We start from the raw sequence: 20,431 nt of genomic DNA, 5'->3' as shown, positions 1-20,431 counted from the left end.
CACACTGTACTGGCCCTGCTGGGCTGGGTGGGGTGGCCTGGATCTCAGCTCTCCTCACTCTGCCTCCCTCTGAATCAAACCAGAGGCTCCTCACACTTAGATCCTCCCGACCAGGGCCATGCCAGACCTCTTCCAGGTTTGTTTCCATCCCTCAGGACCAATCACTGCCAGACACAGGTAAACCCCATGGGTCAAACCCATGGATACATGCAGAAAGGACAAGGAGACACAAAGTTCTGCCTTTTGCCCCCCATCTACCTCCTGCTGATGATCTTCTGATACTCCACACGCATGAGGAACCCCCGGATCCTGGCCTGGAGCATTGTCAGCACCTTGGCCAGACGTTCATCTCGCATCTCCTCCAGCAAGCCCAGCAAACCAGCCTTGAAAAAAACCTGGGGGCAAGAGAGTGGAGTCACCAGCAGAAGGACAGAGGGCTCAGGGGTAACACAGACTGCCAGGGAAACATGGAGGTGCTCCCACACATGGCACAGGAACCAGACCTGGTTCCCGTCAGGCAGCAGTGACCTGCTCAGAGCTGCTCTTTCTCTTCCTCTGCCCTGCTGAGTCCCTTCAAGAGCCACACTGACCCTGCAGAGGGCATGGCTGCAGCAGGGCCGTGGCCAGGCACAGAGAACAACAGCAGGGGAAACTTCTCCCTGCCAAGGATCAGCTGCCCTCTCTCACCTTGGTGTGGCCAAACTTGTACTGTGCATGGTCCAGCTCCAGGGAGCTCAGCAGCTTCTCTGTGGCCTTCCTGCTGTCCACAAACTTGTCTTCTGGAATGGCTGCTGGGTTGAGGATACGGTAGCTGTGGGGAAAGCAGAGGGAGGCCATGCAAGAGGGAATGCAGTCCCAGCATCACCCCAGAGCCCCAGGCATGCCAGTACCCACTGGGGCCATGGGGCTGTGTATGAACCAGCTGCTCCAGGGCACAGCATTGCAGGCACCAGGGAACCCTGGCAGAATTTAGTCCCTGAACATCAGGGAGACTGTGCCAAGATGCCACTGCCCTCATTAGGCAGCATGGATGGGACCCTAAGGTGAGAACCCTGAGGATCCATCCCAAGGGCAGAGAGAAATCTGAGCCAGGATCAGAGAAGCCTGAGCCTGTGGATGCCATGGGACAGAGACAGGGAAACAGCAAGTGTTTCTCACAGCAGCCTGTGAGAATTTTTAGGAAGTTGTAAAGATGTGATAACTTGTTAAGCATAAACAATCTGCAGGTGGTGTTTCTCTACTTCGTCTGTCTGTTCTCAAAAACAGTGTGTGAGGAAGATGTTTTTATTAGTTAGCCAATCAAATAAAATCTATTGTATCACTCTATAAAAACCGTGCAATTCTCTTGAATTAAGCCTTCTTTGCTCTTTCTACAATATTGCCTCTCACCTGTTCTTGTGTCATTATAAAAGCTGCACAGTTCTCTTGAATAAAACCTTCTTTGCTCTTTCTACAATACTGCTTCTCACCTGTTCCTGTGTCATTATAAAAACTGTGTGGTTCTCTTGAATAAAGCCTTCTGTGCTCTTTCTACAATCCTGCCTCCTCGTTTCTGTGTGATTCTCAGCACAAGAGTGACACGAGCCTTGCCACCTTCCCCCTGCAGCAGCACCTCAAACACCCAGATCCTACCCCAAACCCTCCATGGCTGGCACCCCAGAGCCAGCAGCAGAGCAAACCCAAACTGGGCAGGCACTGGGGGTTCAGAGCAGCCCTGTACAAGCTGGGGAGCAGCTCAGAGCCAGGACAAGTCTGTCTGCCCTGGAACCACGTGCTGGGTGAGGAAGAGGAGGGCGTTACCGCTGCTTGAACTCTGCATAGAGGATCCTGTTGGGGAAGCCCTTGCGGCAGATGCGGATCCCTTCCAGCACCCCATTGCAGCGCAGCTGGTGCAGCACCAGGAAGGAATCCATGGCTCCTGTGGGGCAGGACACACACAGAGCACAGGCTCAGCCCAAGAAGACAGAGAAAATGCAGTTGCAGCCTGGGTGTGAACCCTGGGAACTTCCCATGATTTGAACAGGAGTGTCAGCCTGTCCTGCAGGTGTGTGCTGAGCACAGTGCTGCAGCCGGGGCCTTGCATGTGGAACTCTGTCACAGACATCTTCTATGAAAAATCCTTTCCTTAGGATTTTTCCTCATGAGAAGCTGAGAGGACTCCAGAACAAAATGTTCCTGAGTAAACAATGGTTATCTGCTGCTGTGGAATGCAACAGGGGGATCTATGATTGGCCCAGGTTGGCTGTTTCTAATTAAAGGCCAATCACAGTCAGCTGGCTCAGACTCTCTGTCTGAGCCACAAGCCTTTGTTATCATACCTTCTTTTTCTATTCTTAGCTAGCCTTCTGATGAAATCTTTTCTTCTATTCTTTTAGTATAGTTTTAATACAATATATATCATAAAATAATAAATCAGCCTTCTGAAACATGGAGTCAGATCCTCATCTCTTCCCTCATCCTGAGACCCCTGTGAACACAGTCACAGGACTCAGCCTGGAGGACTCATCCCTGCCTGCTGTGCATCCCATTTTGGGTGTGCATCCATGCCAAGTGCCAGGCTGCACACCCAACATAAGAGCCTGGCAAAGCTCATTCTCCCCAGCAGAGAAGATTGACCTGGGTCACAGGAGTTTCAGCACTGAGATGGGGCCAGGGCTCAGTGGCAGCATGAAGAGGGCTGGGGAGAGGGTGGGTGGCAGTTCCCAGGTGTGGCTGTCCCCAGCCCCCTGAGCTGTCCCATACCTGGGGTCTTGGTCTCGTTGGGGATGATGCAGCGCACGAAGTGGGGCTGGGTGGAGCGCAGGTTGGTCATCAGCTTGTTGAGGTTCTCCTGCAGGGCAGACACGGGGTGAGGGGACAGCTCTGCTTCCCTGCAATGCTCCTCTCTCTCTCCAGCTCCTTTCCCCCACAGGCAGGGAGGGAGCAGGCCCTGAGAGCCCCTCATGGCAGCAGAAAGGGAATTTCCTCTGCTATCCTGGCAGGGGACATCCCCACCTGGGGTAGGGTCAGAGCCTCCTGCAGGGTGGGACACTGTCCCATGGCACAGGGGGCTGGGCTGGCACACAGGACAGATGGCACTGGCAGGTTTTGCTGTGCTACAGGAGTTTGCAGTGCCAGATGCTTCCCAAGTGTTTGTAGGTAAAGTTTTGCTGTAGGGGAGCGCCAGGGACATGGACTGAGCATATTCCTGCTACAGAGCTCTGTGCTCTGCACCCTGCAGTTCCAGTGCTGGTGTCCACACTGGCTGCAGACACAGAATGTCAGGATATGCAGGATTTCCCTGCACCTCTACAGTGCTTCACTCCCTTTGGCTGTGCCAGACTGCTCCTCCTTTCCTCTCCAAGGCAACTCCACCCTTGATCTTTCCAGCTGCCTTTCCCTGCTTGTACAGGCTCAGCCTGTCCAGGACCAGCTCAAGGAAGAGAACACCTTCCCACAGCTCCACATCACCATGGGGCACCTCCTCACCACAGACACCCTTCCCCAAGGCCTGTGACTTGTCCAGAAGGAACAAAGTCACACTTTTCCCTCAACAGGAGCTCTGCCACAGAGCTGCCTTCTGCAAGCACCTTGGCAAAGGATGACAGAATATGCTGAGTTGGAAAGAACCCACAGGGATCATCCAGGGCAGGTCCTGACCCTGCACAGACACCCCAACAACCCCACCCTATGCCTGGGAGTGCTGTCCAAGCTCCTGGAGCTCTGGCAGCCTCAGGGCTGTGATCTTTGCCCTGTCACAATGCTGCCATGGCAGGACACATCCCTCTGTGCTGGTTGAGCTCTGGGCTGGACCAGTAACCCCAGTGGTGAGCATGGGCTGGAGCTGTGTGACATCCTGAGCTGTCAAATGGGCCAGGTCACCCCCCAGCACAGGGAACTGCCTGCTCAGACACCTGCAAGATCCTCCTCCATTGTCTTCTGTCCTTCCAGCTGACAGGAACGAGGAGAGAAGTAGCACAGACTTAAAGTGATGTTCATGGAATTAATTATCTAAACATCACTACAAGTCTTAACTGCCTCTCTCTCAGAGGTGGAGGAGCTGCTGCAAGCATCATGAGGGCGGGAGCAGCACGAGCCCAGCTCCAGGGGAAGGGAGCTCTGCCAGCCTGGAGCCTCCTGTCCTGCCCTGCAGCATGGGGACAGGGCTGGGACTCTGCCAGGCACAGCCCCCTTGGCCAGGGATGGAGGGATTTGGGGGCTTTGGTCTGGTGGTGATCCCTCAGGAGCTCTGGTGGTCCCTCAAGACCTCTGGTGGTTCCTCAGGAGCTCTCATGGTCCATCAGGCCCCAGGAAATGCAAGAAACCAAGTCTTGGCAAGGAAGTGTGACTGCTGGTGGGACCCTCAGCAGGTTTCCCTGGATGAAGGGCTGGCTCTCACCTTGTGCAGCTGGGACACCGTTTGGAAAGAAGCTGCCTTCTTACGTTTCTCCTTGGTCCCTGGCTTGTGAGGCTCCTCTGTTGGGTTAAAATATTGATTATTTACATCAGCAAAACATCTGCCTGCCTTGAAGGACTCAAGGGCACCCCCAAACATCCCTAAAATACCCACAGCCCTTGGTGTCTCTAAAGCAGAGGTGGTTGTGCCCTGCTGCAAAACAAAGGCACTGACCACCACAAACACCCAGCAGCCATCTCCCACAGCACCCAGCTCTGGGTGTTGCTCCTCAGCTCCTGGTAGCAAGACATTCCTTCACATTCCCAAAGTCACAGGGCCACCACCACAACCCTACAACTTCACACAAGCCCTTAAACCAGCAGGAAAGGAAAAAGAGGGAAGGGAAGGGAAGGGAAGGGAAGGGAAGGGAAGGGAAGGGAAGGGAAGGGAAGGGAAGGGAAGGGAAGGGAAGGGAAGGGAAGGGAAGGGAAGGGAAGGGAAGGGAAGGGAAGGGAAGGGAAGGGAAGGGAAGGGAAGGGAAGGGAAGGGAAGGGAAGGGAAGGGAAGGGAAGGGAAGGGAAGGGAAGGGAAGGGAAGGGAAGGGAAGGGAAGGGAAGGGAAGGGAAGGGAAGGGAAGGGAAGGGAAGGGAAGGGAAAGGAAGGGGAGAAGAGAAGAGAAGAGAAGAGAAGAGAAGAGAAGAGAAGAGAAGAGAAGAGAAGAGAAGAGAAGAGAAGAGAAGAGAAGAGAAGAGAAGAGGAGAAGACTGAAGTAAAAAAGGGGTGAGGGGATTCCTCACCTGAAGCAGAGCCCACATAGTTCTCATAGAGGGAGGCCAGGAGCTTGTTCTGGGATTTCTGGAAGACGGACACCACTGTCTCGTTCAGGGGGTCCTTGTTCTTGTCCAGCCACCCCACGATGTTGTATGGCACCTGTCCCAGGACAGGGAAGGTCAGGCCAGCCCTGTCCCTGCCTGGGGAAGCTGTGGGGGCAGGGAGGAGCTGCCAGGGACTTACCACACCAGCGTAGTGCACCACCTCAAAGTGCGCCTCGTACTTGCGCTTCTTATCCGGCCGCGGCTTCTGGAAGTTGGGCGACTTCCCGATGTGGTTGTCGTAGAGCTTGGACTTGAAGGTCATGTCAGAGGCCTTGGGGAACATGCACTCCTCTTCCAGGATGGACAGGATTCCCATGGGCTGCAGGGAGAGGGGGGATAAAGAGGACTGAGCTTGGTGTTGCCACATCCCATCCCAAAACAGGGATGCTCGGGAGATCCCATCCTAGTCCAGGTGCAAGACACTGGCCATGGGGCCAAGTTGTCATTGGCATATTCCTGACCTCCATGTGGGACTGGCCAGGCCTGCAAGACATGGCAGTTTGCCCTAGTTCAACAAATTGTTGAGAAGGAGGGATCTTCTCCAGGATTGCTCCTTTTCAAAAAAAAATTTAAAAGTGTTTCCTTCATGCAATGGTGGAAATATTTCTACAAGCTGCTCTGAATCAGTGAATGCTAAAGAGGCACTGATGGGCTGCAAGTGGGTAGGAAAAAAAGGGGAAGAGATGATTGCTCTCTGGAGGAAAAGGCTGCACCAGTTTTTGTGGCTCCCCAGTGGGTGGAAATAGAATTTCCATGTTTTCATAAAGTCAAAATTTGTGTAGAAAAGGTCTCAAGGGGCTGGAGGAACTAAGCTGTAAGTATTGGGAAAAAAAATGTTGGGTATTTGCAACTGACCAGGGAGGGAATAATTAAATTTTGGTAGCAGAGCACCTCTCTGTTGCAGCCTTTGCAAACAAACCATCCCTCAGCAGTACCATTTCTGTGCCCTGCCTCACACTCTACCTTCTCAATCAGGTCAATGCAGGCCTGCAGGTCCAGGCCAAAGTCAATGAAGACCCATTCAATGCCTTCCTTCTTGTATTCCTCCTGCTCCAGGACAAACATGTGGTGGTTGAAGAACTGTTGCAGTTTCTCATTGGTGAAGTTGATGCACAGCTGCTCAAAGCTGTTGAACTGCAAGAACAAAGCAGATGTGAGTCAGAAGGAGGAGCTCCAGAAGGGAAGGTGTCTCCCAGAATTTTTAAGTTTTTCAAAGCTTTCTGATGTTCACATTCTTGTAACAAACTTTCTCACACACTTTATGTAAATAACTTATTGTTTTGCATTCCTTTATGGAGGAGGAGAAATTTGATGGACTGTTGGTTTGCCCAGTGTCACTGGAGAGGTGGCACTGTCACCCTCCAATCCACTGTCACTTTTAGAAATCTATAAATGTTGCAGTCAGAAATTAAAAGTGCTCTTTTTACCTTGGGAGAGCTGTGTGTGCACATTGTGTTATTTCGTGTCCTATAGTGACACGAAGGGATCACTCTTGTGCTTTGCCTGGGTGTGAAGGGTGATCCCTGCCAGGCTCAGCTGTGTGGCTGCCACAGCAGATAGCCAGTAATCACTAGAGATGTGTCCACGGCAGTGTTAAATCATTCCTGCTTGTTCCAGATACACCAACCCAGACAAGAGCCCTTTTCTCATCAAGCACCTTCTTAGAGGAGCTCTCAAACCCCAGGGGACTGAACTCCCTGAACCCAATGCAGGGGCCTGCAGAACTCACATCAAAGATCTCAAAGCCTGCAATGTCCAGCACCCCAATGAAGAACTGCCTGGCCAGCTTGGTGTCCAGGGTCTTGTTGATGCGGGTCACCAGCCACTTGAACATGCGGTCATAGGTGGCTTTGGCCAGGGCCCCCACAGCATACAGCACCTGCAAGGCAAAGCCCAGAGCACACAGGGAGTGTCACACACATGGTTGATGAAAAATCCTTTCCTTAAGTGTAAACAGTGATTATCAGCTGCTGTGGAATGCAATGGATAGATCTGTGATTGGTCTCATGGGGTTGTTTCTAATTAATGGCCAATCACACTTCAGCTGTGTCTGACTCTCTGGTCAGTCACAAAATTTTATTATCATTCCTTTCCTTACTAGACTTCTGATGAAATCCCTTCTTCTATTCTTTTAGTATAGTTTTAATATAATATATATCAAAAAATATTAAACCAGCCTTCTGAAACATGGAGTCAACGTTCTCATCTCTTCCCTCTTCCTGGGAGTCCTGTGCAAACTACCACAAGCGAGCTTCTCCCTGCTCCTGCAGGAGCCACAGGCTGACAGAAAGCTCCTCCTGGCACACAAAGGATGGACAGACACATCCAAGGAGTTTGTGGTCACAGCACAAGCTCCAAAATTAGCTTTGCATCCCTCATAGGTGTGCTCCTGCCTACCTGGCCTATCTTGCCTCCAGGGTTTTAGGATACAAATTCAGTTTAAAGTGACATTTTCAGAAGCCTTGTGCTTGGCCAGAGCCTACAGCCCACTTTGGGTAGGACACCAGCTGCTGAATTGTGCTCAAGGACTGGCTTGCATTATTCAGGCCAGGTCTGGGTTCCCAGCTGGGGTGTGGCTGGAATCTGACAAGACACATGTTTGGTTCATTTCAGTCTTCTAAAAGATCAACCCAGATGAGTGTTTAGATATCCAGAGTTTTCTAATTTTCAGGGCTGAACTCTCCACAGGAGTGTGACTGTCTCTGAAGCAGACCCACAGGACCTGGACCTGCTCTGGCTGGGATCCAACCCACATTTCAAAGACACCACATTGAATCTGCAGCCTTGGTTAATGTGCAGAGCTATCAGCCAGCTCTGCCACCCACTTCCCCTGCTCCTAAAGGCCAAGAACTGTGGATACACCTTCTCTGCTGCTCTGGAGTCTCCTCCTACACCCAAGACAGTGAACTGAAGCAGCAGTGGCAGCCCAGTGTCCTGCTGTCCTGTCACTCACCTGCTCCACGTTCTGCCCTTTGGTCACGTACTCATTGCCCACTTTGACACGAGGATGGAGCAGCCCCTTGATGAGGTCAGCTGAGCTGATTCCCATGAGATAGGCAGCTTTGTCAGCACCTGCAAGGCAGCACAAAGGCATGAGGAGCCCACAGGGAGGGTCTGGGAAGGGGGAAAGGGACCAAAATAAAAAATGACCTGCCCTTGTGATGATCAGTGCTAACCACACTGTTTTTCCACCTCCTCCAGTGCCTATTGTGATTTTCCATCTTAGATATTCTATGATGCTTTAAAGTTTTAACCTCCTGACTGAGAAGTTACTGTTTGGAGGCCTGCTGCACCTTATCAGGTGCTTATCAGGTTTTAGCCTTATTGATCTGGGATTCTCTATCAGCCTTATTGGTCTGCGATTCTCTATGCATTTTCCAGTGGAGGTTTGAATTTCCACACAGCAGATTTGAATTGGCCAGAAGAGATTGTCTTTCATAAACTCCTGATAGCAGACTGTAGCTAGCAAATCACCTCTGTAGGGAAATCAGTGCCATATCAAAACCTTCATTAATTACCAGGTAGCAGCTAAAGGCTGTGTTGCCACTCCTGAGGCACAGAGAACTTTTCCTTCATGAATGTTAACATGACAAAGACTGATCCAGGTGATCATTTCTGCTGGATCCCTGTTGAAACCTTCCAAGTATGTGCTAGAGCTCCTCCTTCTCACCCTCCTACATGCTGGAAATTCATTCTGTCCTTTCAGGTTTGCTCTGCAGCCTGACTGTTCTTAGATCTGTGCATTGCATCAGACTTTGCTGAGCAATGAACCAGGAAAAGTGTTGGACAGGGATTGTGTCCTACTCTAACAGCTCTGCAGGAGGCTGTGAGCTGGGCAGGTCCTGCTCCCAGCCTGGCTGGAGTGCTGTCCAGTGAAGGGCAGGAGGTGAAGAGCAGGAGGACACTGCACAAGATGAAGCCCAGCAGGGCTGTGACACCCTGTGATGCTGCTGAGACAAGTCTGATGTAGATGAGACCACCTTGAGAGAGACTGTCCCAAATATTCCTGCTCAAGGCCAAGCCCTTGGTGCACCCAGCAGGGCCTAAGTCAGTGAGTGATCAGGGTCCCTGACCTCCACAGCCCAGGCAGGGGGGAGTTATCCCAGCCTAGGCAGCTCTGGAGTGCTGGGGCAGATGAAACAGGAAAGCCTTATCCATATGATTGCCTGGCAAAAGATTTTGAGAATATGGAAACTATAAGTGAGATTGAAATGAAAGCAGCTTTGAGATCCTAGAGTTACTAAACAACTGGAAAACAATGGCATGGCCAGCTGAAGGTGATCCCCTTTTGATGGAACAACACCCTCTGCTTGCAGACAGGCCCAAGGGTCAGAGCAGACCCTGCAGCTTGGCAGAAGGGGCCCAAAGAGGAGTTTTTAGGGTTTAAAATGTAACACAGTATGGTGATGTAATGATTCCTATAGGCTGTATGTAAATGCTGTAGGATTTGTATCTTGTACTAGATTGGTTAGTGAGAATCAGAATATTCAACACAGAAGATTTATTGTATTGGAATGGGAACCTCGTGCTCTCACTCTCTTTTACTCTTTCATCCTCTCTCTCTCACTCTTTTGCTCTCTCTCATGCTCTTCACCACGCTCTTGCCTTTTACTCTCTTTCCCACTCTCTTTACTTCTCTTTTCTGCTCTGAGCTGTGTCTGGCAGCTCCCAGCAGGGCCCTGCCCCCAGGCCCTTTGCAATAAACCCCAAGTTCCAGCCCTGGCTGCAGAGATCTCTCCTGTCCGTCTGTCCTGACCATCCTACCCCTGATGCTCCTGCACTGGAGCCCAGAGCCCCACTCACTTTCAGTGCCATCAGCCTCTGCCTGCTCCTCCCGCTGCTTTTGCTTGAATTTCATGTTCCCAAAGTGCATGATGGCCCCCACTATTTTATAGGAGCCGTATTTCTCATCACTGCTGAAGCCCAGGATGTCCATGGCGTGCTGAGGAGACAAAAAGCATTCAAGATAGAACAAATTCACCACGCTGAGGTGAGGGTTGGTTCTTCTCCCACTGTCTCCTAAGGTACTCTCCCTGTCCTGGGGCTGGGCAGGGTGCCCTCTCTGGTGGGCATCTAACCAAGGAATCCTGCCCATGGGGTTTGAATGTGGCTCTAACCAAGGAATCCTGCCCATGGGGTCTGAATGTGGCTCCAGCTCCCATTTGAAAGCAAAAGGACTGGCCTAGCATCCACAAGGTGAAGGTTCCCCAAGCTGAGGGCTCAGGAGCTCCCTGGCAGGACGGGACAGCCAGGGGGGATCAGGTTCTGCTCCAGGGAACAGGGACAGGATGGGAGGGAACGGCCCCAGGCTGGTTCAGGTTGGACATCAGGAGGAATTTCCTCACAGAAGGAGTTGTGAGGCTTTGGCAGGGGCTGCCCAGGGCAGTGCTGGAGTCCCCATCCCTGGAGGTGTCCAAGGAAGGGCTGGACATGGCACTCAGTGCTCTGGGCTGGGTGTCAGGGTGGGGATAAATCACAGCTTGGACTCAACCATCTTGGGGGTCTTTTCCAAATTTAATGATTCTGTGATCTTCCTTCTCATGGGCACTATGGGAAATGCTAATGTGCCTCAGGCCCTTCCTGATGCAGGGATTGACTCTCCCTTCCCTGCCTGGATGAGGCTGTTGGTGCAGATCAGAGTTACTCTTCCCCTTCCTGGAGGCTCCCAACAACCACCAATGAACCATAGGGAAATCCCAACTGATTTAAAGAGGGGCACACAGAGGGAAATCTCAACTGATTGAAAGAGGGAAGGCAGGGCACACCCCCAGAGCTGCCCAGAGGAAGGCTGTGCCCTCCCCAGCCCCAGGGCTGTGCACATACATCTGTGGCCATGAGCTCCTCGCCGTCATCCAGGTTGTCCACTGTTGTCACCCCCTGGGAGCAGAAGTGGTAATCATAGGGGTTGAGGGACAGCAGCAGCATATCTGCAGGGGGAGGACATGCAGAGGGTGAGGCCAGCCTGGCAGGGACAGCCCTGCACACAGATGGAGCAGGAAGGCTTTTCCAGCCTCACCAGCTGGGGGAGGAACGGCCTCTTCCAGCACAGGCAGGTCCACACGTGGGTCCACCTCTTCTGTGCTTGCCTCCTGCTTGCTATCTTGGGATATGGCCTGGCTGCAGACTGATTTAGAAGTGGCCACCATGCCCTTGTGACTCCAGATAAGATTACTGCTCCCTCAGACCTGCCTAATAAGGTGCTGTTCAGCACCAAGCTCAGGAGCCCTCAGCCAAGAGCTGAGCACCCCAGGGGCTGTGCCAGCCATCCTTCTGCATGGGGAAAGGCTTCCTGAGTGGGATGTGGCACCAGGAGGCTGCTCAGAGCTGCCCCAGCACAACCACAGATCAGTGGAGCTGTCCTGGGGATCACATCTACAGCAGTGCCCAGAGAGAGCTGGGCAGCTGTGTCCCAGCTCACCTGGAACAGGTCTCACCTGCTGAGGAGGCTGCAAAACATTTCCCTCCATCCCAAAATGAGTAAATGTGCAGCCTGCACATGCTGAGGTCAGTGCTGCACCCACCAGCCCACGAGGACTCTGTGCAAGGCAGCTTTGCAAAGCACATTCCCACCTTGCAGACAGACCCTGGGTGACCTCTGCTCCTACACAGTGATAGAAAGGGCTTTAGTCTGGCTTCTTAGCCTGTGAGGGTAATAGAGGCTGGGCTAGATGGCCTCTTGAAATCCCTCCCGCCCTGAATTCCACCAATCCCATGATGTTGCACAGCCAGCAAAGCATTCAAGGGCAGGACGTGCATGGTGAGTTGGGTCTGCTCATTCCTGTGGACCCCAAAGTGACAACAGAGCTCTCTGAGGCTGTTTTCAGGCCATCCTGCTCTAAGGGCTGTGCTGCATCTTTGGCTGCTCTACCTTGCAGTTCTGGTTTCTTCCCAGACAGGATCTGGTAGAAGATGTGGTAGCTCCGCTCTTTGGGTTGCTGGAAAATCACTCTGGATTTTTCCAGAAGATCTAGAATGAAGTAGAGTAGAGGGATCAGAGCAAGGCTTGTCCCTTCCCAGAGCTGAGCAAAAGTGGTGGGATGAATTCCCTCCCCAGGGCAGCTACTCACAGATGTCAATGTCTGCAGAGGCCAATTTCCCTGAGGGACCAAAGTGGATCCGGATGAACTTGCCCTGAAAACACCCACAGGAGTTAAATGCTGGGCTTGCCCACAGAGCTACAGCTCTGAACAGCCTCTAGAAACTGAATTCATTTCCCACTTCTTGAGCTTCTGCTGATGCCAGGCTACTTAGTGAACTCTGTAAAGGGGTGAAGTTCTCTGCTTTGTAATGTGAAGAAGCTCAAAGAGCATTGCCCAAGGGTTTAAATACCAGGCAGGCAGAAAGTTCACTGACAGCAGCTAAACCCCTGTCCTCAGGTCTATTCTTACCACTGAGCATTCTGTGACACAGAGGCTGCCTGCAGCCCCTGCTCCGTGCTGGGCTCAGGGTCTCCCCCAGCAGTGCCTCCCTCCCCTGCAGGCACAGCAGAGCCAGGCTGGGCTCAGCAAAAACGGTGCTGCTTCCTGGAAGGGACACATTTGTCTGTCCCAGAGCACTCCAGGCTGTGCTCAGTGTCCCTCTCAGCCTGGTCCTGTCAGGGATGTCACAGGCTGTGACACCAGGGCAGTTCGTGCTGGCCACCATTTGCTGCACTGAAAAACCAGAAAAACGTGGCTCTGGCAGTCCAGTGCCACTGGGAAGCAGCTCCATCTCCCTGCTACGTGCCTGTGGCACCCAGGGCACAGTGCCATCCCCTGTGCATGCAGCCCACCCCAGCAGCCCCAGCTCCCTGCCTGTGAGGCACTCACAAAACGCGAGGAGTTGTCGTTCCTTATGGTTTTGGCATTGCCAAAAGCCTCCATGGCGGGGTTAGCCTCGATGATTTGATCCTCGAGGGTGCCCTGGGGGACAAAACCAAAGGGTGGGTGTGTCACACACACAGCCAGAGGGGATCTGTCACCAAGAGCAGGAGCAGTTTCAGAGGCTGCACTCCTCAGCTGTCCCTGGGACCTGCTGCCCCCGAGGCATCTCCGTTTATCAGCACAGCTGGGGCTTGCAGCAGTGCCCAAACCCAAACTGGTGAGGAGAGGGCCACAGAGCTGGCACCAGCCCCAGGCTGCTGTCCCCTCTGCACACAGCAGTCCTTGCCCCCTTTCTCAGGAGCTACACTATGCAAACCAAGACCAAGCTCATGTTGTCACAACAGGCTGAATCATTTCAGGCTCTCTGGCATCAGGCATTTCCTCTTCTACCAAACCAAAGTCTAGGGCAGTTCACATCAACAGCACATTGTGAAACAAGGTCCCTACACCAACAACATGCATTGCAGGGTCCCAGTGTGATGGGAATACACCACAAGTGCCAGCTGCATGATCTGCTGCAATACTGGGGCTCTCCTGAGCAAGCCCTAAGATGAATCTTCTCCTAACCTTGTTTTCCATGTGTGTTTCTCTGTTCAAGGATAGAGACAGCCTCTGCCTAATGCAGGTAAAGCAGGACAAGGATTTGAGGAGAGGAGCAAGAGACTGCTCCAGTCTGCAAGAGACTGGTACACCATATGGAGGATGGTGGGGTTTGACACCTGCTACAGAGTTTGGTGCAACAAACATCTGCAGGACTTTTCACGGGAGCTTTGCCCATTCTCTGACACATTCCAATCACAGGGCTTTCCTCAGGTGGGGAATATCAGCTCTGGGCTCTGCCCACCCAGAGCCACCCTCTCTTTCCAATGCCGGAACCACAACTGCTCCCCACCTCTGCAGCTCAGATGTGTGAAGGACAAAACAGGGAGCAGCTGTGCATCACACAGTCACCAACACACTATCACCTGAGTATCCCTTGAGCTCTTATCTCTAAATTCAGCCTGGCCTGAGCTGCCCCAAGACCCACAGGTCCAGCCCCTGAGCTGTCTCACCCGGTTTGTCCCAGTGGACACTCGTGTGATGATGAACATCCCCAGGCAAGGGTGTGCACCAGCTAAAGGCTCAGAGAAACCAAGGATGTGTGACTGAGCCCTTGGGGCATTGGGAGTCACAGGGGCTGAACCTTTGCTGGGCTTCCTTGGAGGAAACACCTCAGAAATGTCCCCCAGGCAAGGACATCAGCTCTAGATAGAAATGTTTCTATCCAGAGTAATTATCTCTTGAAGGAGAGGCTGGAGTCAGAAAGGCGGAAAGAGATGAAACAACAAAGCTTCCAGCTGTGGGAAGGAGGCAGATACAAAGCCAAGAGGAGAACTCAACAGTGCCCAGGTGCTGCTCCCAGACCTAAGGAGGAGGCCCCACACATCACCCCATCACAGATCTGTGGTGCAGCAGAACTCTGTCCTCAGCATTACAGAGCCCACAACACTTACCCCAGTTTTAGTGGCAAGAGCTGCCTAGAGAAAGGAGAGAAAATGATCTTTAGAAATCCAGAAAAGCCAGGCAAGAACCACAAGAAGCATGGTCAGAAAAGCAGGGCATGACCATTTAGTGCCAAAAAAAAAGCCCAAGAGAAAAAAAATTCGGAGGATTAAACTTTATAGGAGAGGCCAAAAAGTTGTTAAATAGATTAGCTCAAGAAAATAAAGAAATGCATCAAAAAGCAAAAACAGTTAAATTCAAACTTGAAGAAGAGGAAAGAAAATAATGCTGAAGTATTGTTTGTCTGATACCTAAAGCAGCCAGTTTGCTTCCTCGAGGGGAAAGCAGGCTGGAGCCTCAAAGTATCCAGAAGAAATAAGCAATTGCAAGGGCAGCTCAAAAATAACCAGCACCAAAGAAATGCAAGATTCAAAACAAGAGCAAGAAAAGCACAAGGTAGAAAAGGGTCAAAATCAACAAAAGGGGGGAGGGAAAAAAGGAGAAAATGCTGAAAAGCAAGGCTTAAAAGAGGCAAGGTGGGAAATGGAAGGTTTACTTCATCACTTTAGTGTTCCTTAAGAGGATCACTGGGGTGTTGAAAGAGGAAGAGAAGAGAAAGAGAGCAACTGAAGCACCTCTTCCAGGCTGCACAGATTGAGCAGCCACATAAAAAAAAAAATCCATTTCCCCTTGAGCAGAATAATTTCAAGCCTTGCTTGTTCAAAAGTCAGGGAAAAGCCAAGCCCTGGGTGGGTCAGACCAAAATGCAAAAAGTTGGGGAAGAAAAAGTAAGAAGAAAGGGGAAGGTGGGGAAAAAAATTAAAAAACAAAAAAAGAAAGAAAAGAAGAAAACAAGAACTTGTTTGAAAAGAAGATCTTACTAATTTCTTGCCCGGTGTGTCGCCCAAGGCTGCGACAATGGCAAAGTACTGAATAACCCGCTTGGTGTTTACAGTCTTACCAGCACCAGATTCTCCGCTTAGAGTAACAGAAATACACAGAGAAGGGCATGAGGCAAAGAACAGGCACAAATCCTCTGCTTAGAGTGACAGAAATACACAGATAAGGGTATGGGGGAAAGAACAGGCACAACCATCCCTGACAAGCCAAGCCTCGGAGGATGGCGAGGCTGCAGCTCTCGGGGGTATGAGGGGGGTACGTGCTTGTGTTTGGGGTTTGCCCTCAGTGCCACACCAGCTCTGGGCTGTCCATGTGTCCTGGCAGGGCTCAGCTTGCCTTGGGAGCCACACCAGCTCCGGGCTGTCCATGTGTCCTGGCAGGGCTCAGCTTGCCTTGGGAGCCACACCAGCTCCGGGCTGTCCGTGTGTCCTGGCAGGGCTCAGCTGGCCCTCAGTGCCACACCAGCTCTGGGCTGTCCGTGTGTCCTGGCAGGGCTCAGCTGGCCCTCAGTGCCACACCAGCTCCGGGCTGTCCGTGTGTCCTGGCAGGGCTCAGCTGTGGGCCTGGGGGCTGCAGCTGTCCAGGACCAGCCCCGGAGCTCTGAGCACGGCTGGCCTTGCTGGGGCATGGCGGGGATGGCAGCAGGGGCACGGTGCTGGGGTGCAGGGTGCCCGCTGAGGGGGGCTGAGCTCATCCCTATAGTTAGTGCTGCTGTGCCATTGTAATCCCGGAGCACAAAGAGCCGGGGGGAGCGGGGCCGCCACCGGACACTCGCCAAGCATCTCTCCGCAGCCCCTGCCTTTCCTAATTAGGCCATGGCCGAGGCTAAAAATGTCCCTGGCTCCTGGCAGCGGCGGAGGGTCCTTTAGAGTCCTTTATATAGCCCTTATCTAGATGTCACTTGAAATCAACCTGGCCTCCACCCTCCCACATCACCCTTCTCCCTCCGGCCACCATGTCGCTGCGGCCTTGGCCTCCATCTCTACTTTCCCCCGGAGGGTGCCGGGGCTCGGGGCGCTCCCGCAGCTGTCGGGGTGCGGGGGAGCCCGGCCCGCGCGGGGCTTTGTCACCTGGCACGGTGGCGGGGCAAGGGTGACAGCTGCCGCCATGGGGAGGGGACACTGCCGGGGGGGGCTGCTCTGGGCACAGGGTGCCCGTGCAAGGGAGCACAGCACGGGGATGCAGGGACACTTACGTGATGAGCATGGACTGGTTTTCACGGTCTGCAAGAGAAGGAGCCGGTGTTAAGCAGTGCTGCCGGGTCCCAGGAGCCCGGGTGGCCGGGATGGGGTCCCCCAGGGCAGGGCTTACTGCGGAGCATGTCGTTGTAGGCGTTGTCGGCGATGGAGTAGATGTGCGGCGGGGCCTCCGAGCGCCGCTTGCCCTTGTAGGCTGCCACCACGGGCGCCGTGTACACCGGCAGCCACTTGTAGGGGTTGATGGTGACACAGAAGAGCCCCGAGTAGGTCTGCAGGGGGAAGATGGGTAGATGAAGGATGTCCCAATGTCCCCTGACCTCCCCATCCCAAGGGTGCTGTGGGCTTACGTAGATCATCCAGTGGGAGTAGCGGCGCTTCAGGTTGTAGAGCACTGAGGCCTCGTTGAGGTGTGTCAGCATGGCCATGTCCTCAATCATGTCAAACTTGGGGGGGTTCATGGGTTGCACCTCGTCCTCCTTCACCACCCGTGTCTGTCAGAGGAGGGGGACACGTCAGAGGGACCCCAGCCCTCACCGAGCACCCTCTGCCCCAAAACCTGCCAGGTGGGGACAAAACCCTGACAGTCCCGTGCTGGGGACAGCCTTGGTGCCAGTGCCTGCTGTCATCCTGGCAGGGCTGCCCAACCTTCTGGGTGGCAGCCCCAGCAGCACCCAGCCACAAAGCCCAGCTGGGACAAGCACACCCAGCTTGTTCCCTCCTCAGGGAGAGGGTTGAGCTTGAGCTCAAGTTGTTGCTGAGCCTGACAGGGGGGTCCAAGTTATTACCCCAAAATGTGCTTGACACCCCCATCCTGTGTTCTCCTTCCCAGCCTAAAAGCCCATGCCAGCACTGCCTTTTGCTCCAAAGACATCCCTGGTTATTTGGGCAAACAGCTGAAGCCTGTGCTCCATCACTTAAAACTGGATTTATTTAATCCCACGAGACCAAGCACGGGGAAAATATCACGTTACGTATCTGGCCTGGATGGAGAAGCTGGATGTAGCAAATGGTCTTCTTAATAAAGACTAAATTAAATCTTTCAGAGGTTTATCTTTTTCATGGCTGAAGATGAAGCACGTGGTGTAAAAAGGCACCAGGTGTTAAAAGCAGGAGGGTACACAGAATGATAAGGGAGGGCTTTATGTCTCAAAACTTTCTGCTGGAAATTCTTATCCAGGGAAAGCTGATATAGTTTCTGATTTTGTAAATCCATGACAAATCATTAAAAAGACAGTTTCAAGAGGAAACAGCAAAAAAGGTGTTGGAAACTGCTCTGTTGTCAGAATTGGAAGGTGTTCTAAATATCAGAAGAAACTTCTAAAAGTTATAACTCCTCTATGACGAATTTCACTTTGGAGAGGGCAAATCTCTTTACTCACTTTCCAAAATTCTGACAAAAATATTTTCAAAGCCTTAGCACTTTTCAAAAACAATTACATATATCTATTTTCACATTTAGCATGCACAAACCGTTCTTAGTACTATTCTAACTAGAGAAGAAATAGAAATAAAGAAATCTATGATCTACTGCCTGGTGAGGTTCTTGTTCCTTTCCCCAGTTTCACACCAGTGTGCTCTGCAGTTAAATTGCAGGGTCATGAGACTTCCATAGTGAAGAGAGGAATATTAATTAAGCTCATTTGCAGCTAATTGCACTGGATATTATCTTGACAAATACCAGCTGGTCCTTGCTTGTTTTGCCACGGAAAGCTGGAGCCTCTCCGGCCCGTCACAGCCTGTCCTCCCAACAGCTCACCCCACTGCAAATCTGGGCTAAAAGGAGCAGGAATTGGCCAGCTGGCCCCTTACCTGTTGTTCCAGGCTCTGCGATGAGCCAGGCACTGGTTCAGCATCACAAAGGGCTGTGCTGGGGGTGCTCCCCATCCAGGAGCTGTGCTGGGCCAGCCCCACCGTGTGTCCCGCAGGACACCCACAGGGCTGTGACAGCAACCCCTCGGTGGGAGATGCTGAACTGGTGCCACTCTTGGCAAGGAACTGGCCTACGTGTGCTGACACTGCCGTGTGTGTCCCCCCAGGGCACCACTGATCAGGGTTATCAGCAAGAGCTCATGGCTTCAGACGTGATCCTGTCACACGTATCCCCCTCCACACACACTTGCTCTCCCTTGGAAAAGGAAAGGAATTTGCTTACTTCCTTATCTTTGGTTTCCACAGTGACTTTGCCACCAGAGCTTTCTTTTATTTCCACTTCGATATAGGCTTCTTTCTCATCTGGGATCCAAGCTCGCTTCTTCCCTGGAGGAAAGGAAAGGAAAGGAAAGGAAAGGAAAGGAAAGGAAAGGAAAGGAAAGGAAAGGAAAGGAAAGGAAAGGAAAGGAAAGGAAAGGAAAGGAAAGGAAAGGAAAGGAAAGGAAAGGAAAGGAAAGGAAAGGAAAGGAAAGACAATAGAGGTTGTAATGTAGGAGACCATGTGAGATTGTCACTGAAAGCCACATAAAATGCATTTTGATAAAGTGGAAGGACAGTGATTATTCTTTCCTATGTTCTTGGTCATAGCAGCTGGGATTTCTTTGCTTTCTTCATGTTTGGCAGCTTTCTACTTAGGTGGAGTCAACTTCTAGCCTGACAGAAATCTGCTGCCTCGCCTCGTGTGGCTGCACTCAGGAAGAGAAGAGAAGAGAGAAGAGAAGAGAGAAGAGAGCCTTCTCTTCTGCCAAACTGCAAGGAGCAAGTTGGGCCCTGGATCCCAAGCCATGGAAGAGCAGAGTGGCTGGGACAGAGGGGACACCAAAATGAAAGAGCTGCAGAAGGCTTTGACATGAGTCCCCCAGCCCTCCTGTCCCTCAGGGCCAGCGGAGATGAAGGATCACCTCCACCCACACCTCAGCAAACCAGGGGAAAGTCAAAAACCTGCTTTTCTCACTTGTGAGATCTTTCTGCCCTCCAGGATGCTGGGGGTGATGCCTTGAGGAGCAGCACAGGGAGAGGGGCAGGGAGGACTCCTGGGAGAGCCACGGCAGAGAGGCAGGCTCGGGGACAGACCTGAGCTATGCTGGGCTCGGGGACACACCTGGGCTGTGCTGGGGACACACCCGGGCTGGGCTCAGGGACAGACCTGAGCTGTGCTGGGCTGGGGGACACACCTGGGCTGGGCTCGGGGACACACCCGGGCTGTGCTGGGCTGGGGGACACACCTGGGCTGGGCTCGGGGACACACCCGGGCTGGGCTCAGGGACACACCTGGGCTGTGCTGGGCTGGGGGACACACCCGGGCTGTGCTGGGGACACACCCGGGCTGGGCTCGGGGACACACCTGGGCTGTGCTGGGCTGGGGGACACACCCAGGCTGTGCTGGGGACACACCCGGGCTGGGCTCAGGGACACACCCAGGGTGGGCTCGGCAGCTCGGGGCTCTCTCTTACCATCGAACGGGACGGTCTGGAGCTTCAGCTGCTCCGTGTAGCTTTTCCGCAGGTACGGAGCAGCCTCCCCAAACTCGCTCATGTCCAGCAGAGACAGCTTGTCCATCTTGGGAGACTTGGCAGCAGCAAAGGAAGAGTGAAAGACACCTAAATGCTGAAAGGAGGGAAAGATAAGGGGTCAGTGCATGGGGAAGGTGCTCACTGCAGGGTTGAGAACCACAAGTGACAGGGTCACCAAAGAAGCTTTTGATTTTAGGGAGTGAGAGAAGACAGGGACAACAATGCTAGCTGATAAAAATTATATTAATAAGACAATCAATGATACTTTCCCTTCTGATGCTGCCATCCCCCCACT

At 52.7% G+C, this 20,431-nt stretch overlaps 1 protein-coding gene across 1 annotated transcript in view; it reads right to left on the bottom strand.

The window, feature by feature from the left end:
* The window catches only part of MYH7B (myosin heavy chain 7B), a 32,936-nt gene extending 12,744 nt beyond the window's left edge, over positions 1-20,192 (bottom strand). Inside the window, exons 1-22 of the mRNA XM_059481033.1 lie at positions 20,077-20,192; positions 18,846-18,949; positions 17,041-17,184; positions 16,806-16,962; positions 16,690-16,717; positions 15,476-15,572; positions 14,606-14,629; positions 13,059-13,151; positions 12,318-12,381; positions 12,119-12,217; positions 11,074-11,177; positions 10,054-10,192; positions 8,204-8,322; positions 6,980-7,129; positions 6,214-6,384; positions 5,390-5,569; positions 5,173-5,305; positions 4,379-4,455; positions 2,743-2,830; positions 1,801-1,918; positions 688-811; positions 259-395 (exon numbers count right to left, since the gene is read on the bottom strand). Coding sequence (XP_059337016.1) covers positions 259-395; positions 688-811; positions 1,801-1,918; positions 2,743-2,830; positions 4,379-4,455; positions 5,173-5,305; positions 5,390-5,569; positions 6,214-6,384; positions 6,980-7,129; positions 8,204-8,322; positions 10,054-10,192; positions 11,074-11,177; positions 12,119-12,217; positions 12,318-12,381; positions 13,059-13,151; positions 14,606-14,629; positions 15,476-15,572; positions 16,690-16,717; positions 16,806-16,962; positions 17,041-17,184; positions 18,846-18,949; positions 20,077-20,182 — 2,456 coding nt within the window. The 5' untranslated portion in view covers positions 20,183-20,192. The remainder of the gene's footprint in view (positions 1-258; positions 396-687; positions 812-1,800; positions 1,919-2,742; positions 2,831-4,378; positions 4,456-5,172; positions 5,306-5,389; positions 5,570-6,213; positions 6,385-6,979; positions 7,130-8,203; positions 8,323-10,053; positions 10,193-11,073; positions 11,178-12,118; positions 12,218-12,317; positions 12,382-13,058; positions 13,152-14,605; positions 14,630-15,475; positions 15,573-16,689; positions 16,718-16,805; positions 16,963-17,040; positions 17,185-18,845; positions 18,950-20,076) is intronic.
* Positions 20,193-20,431: the final 239 nt, after the last annotated feature.

Source organism: Ammospiza nelsoni, chromosome 12 (genome assembly GCF_027579445.1).
Source record: "Ammospiza nelsoni isolate bAmmNel1 chromosome 12, bAmmNel1.pri, whole genome shotgun sequence".
In the NCBI taxonomy this organism is placed as follows: domain Eukaryota; kingdom Metazoa; phylum Chordata; class Aves; order Passeriformes; family Passerellidae; genus Ammospiza; species Ammospiza nelsoni.
The sequence above is the reverse complement of the archived record's forward strand: the minus strand, read 5'-3'. Positions and strand labels throughout refer to the sequence as shown.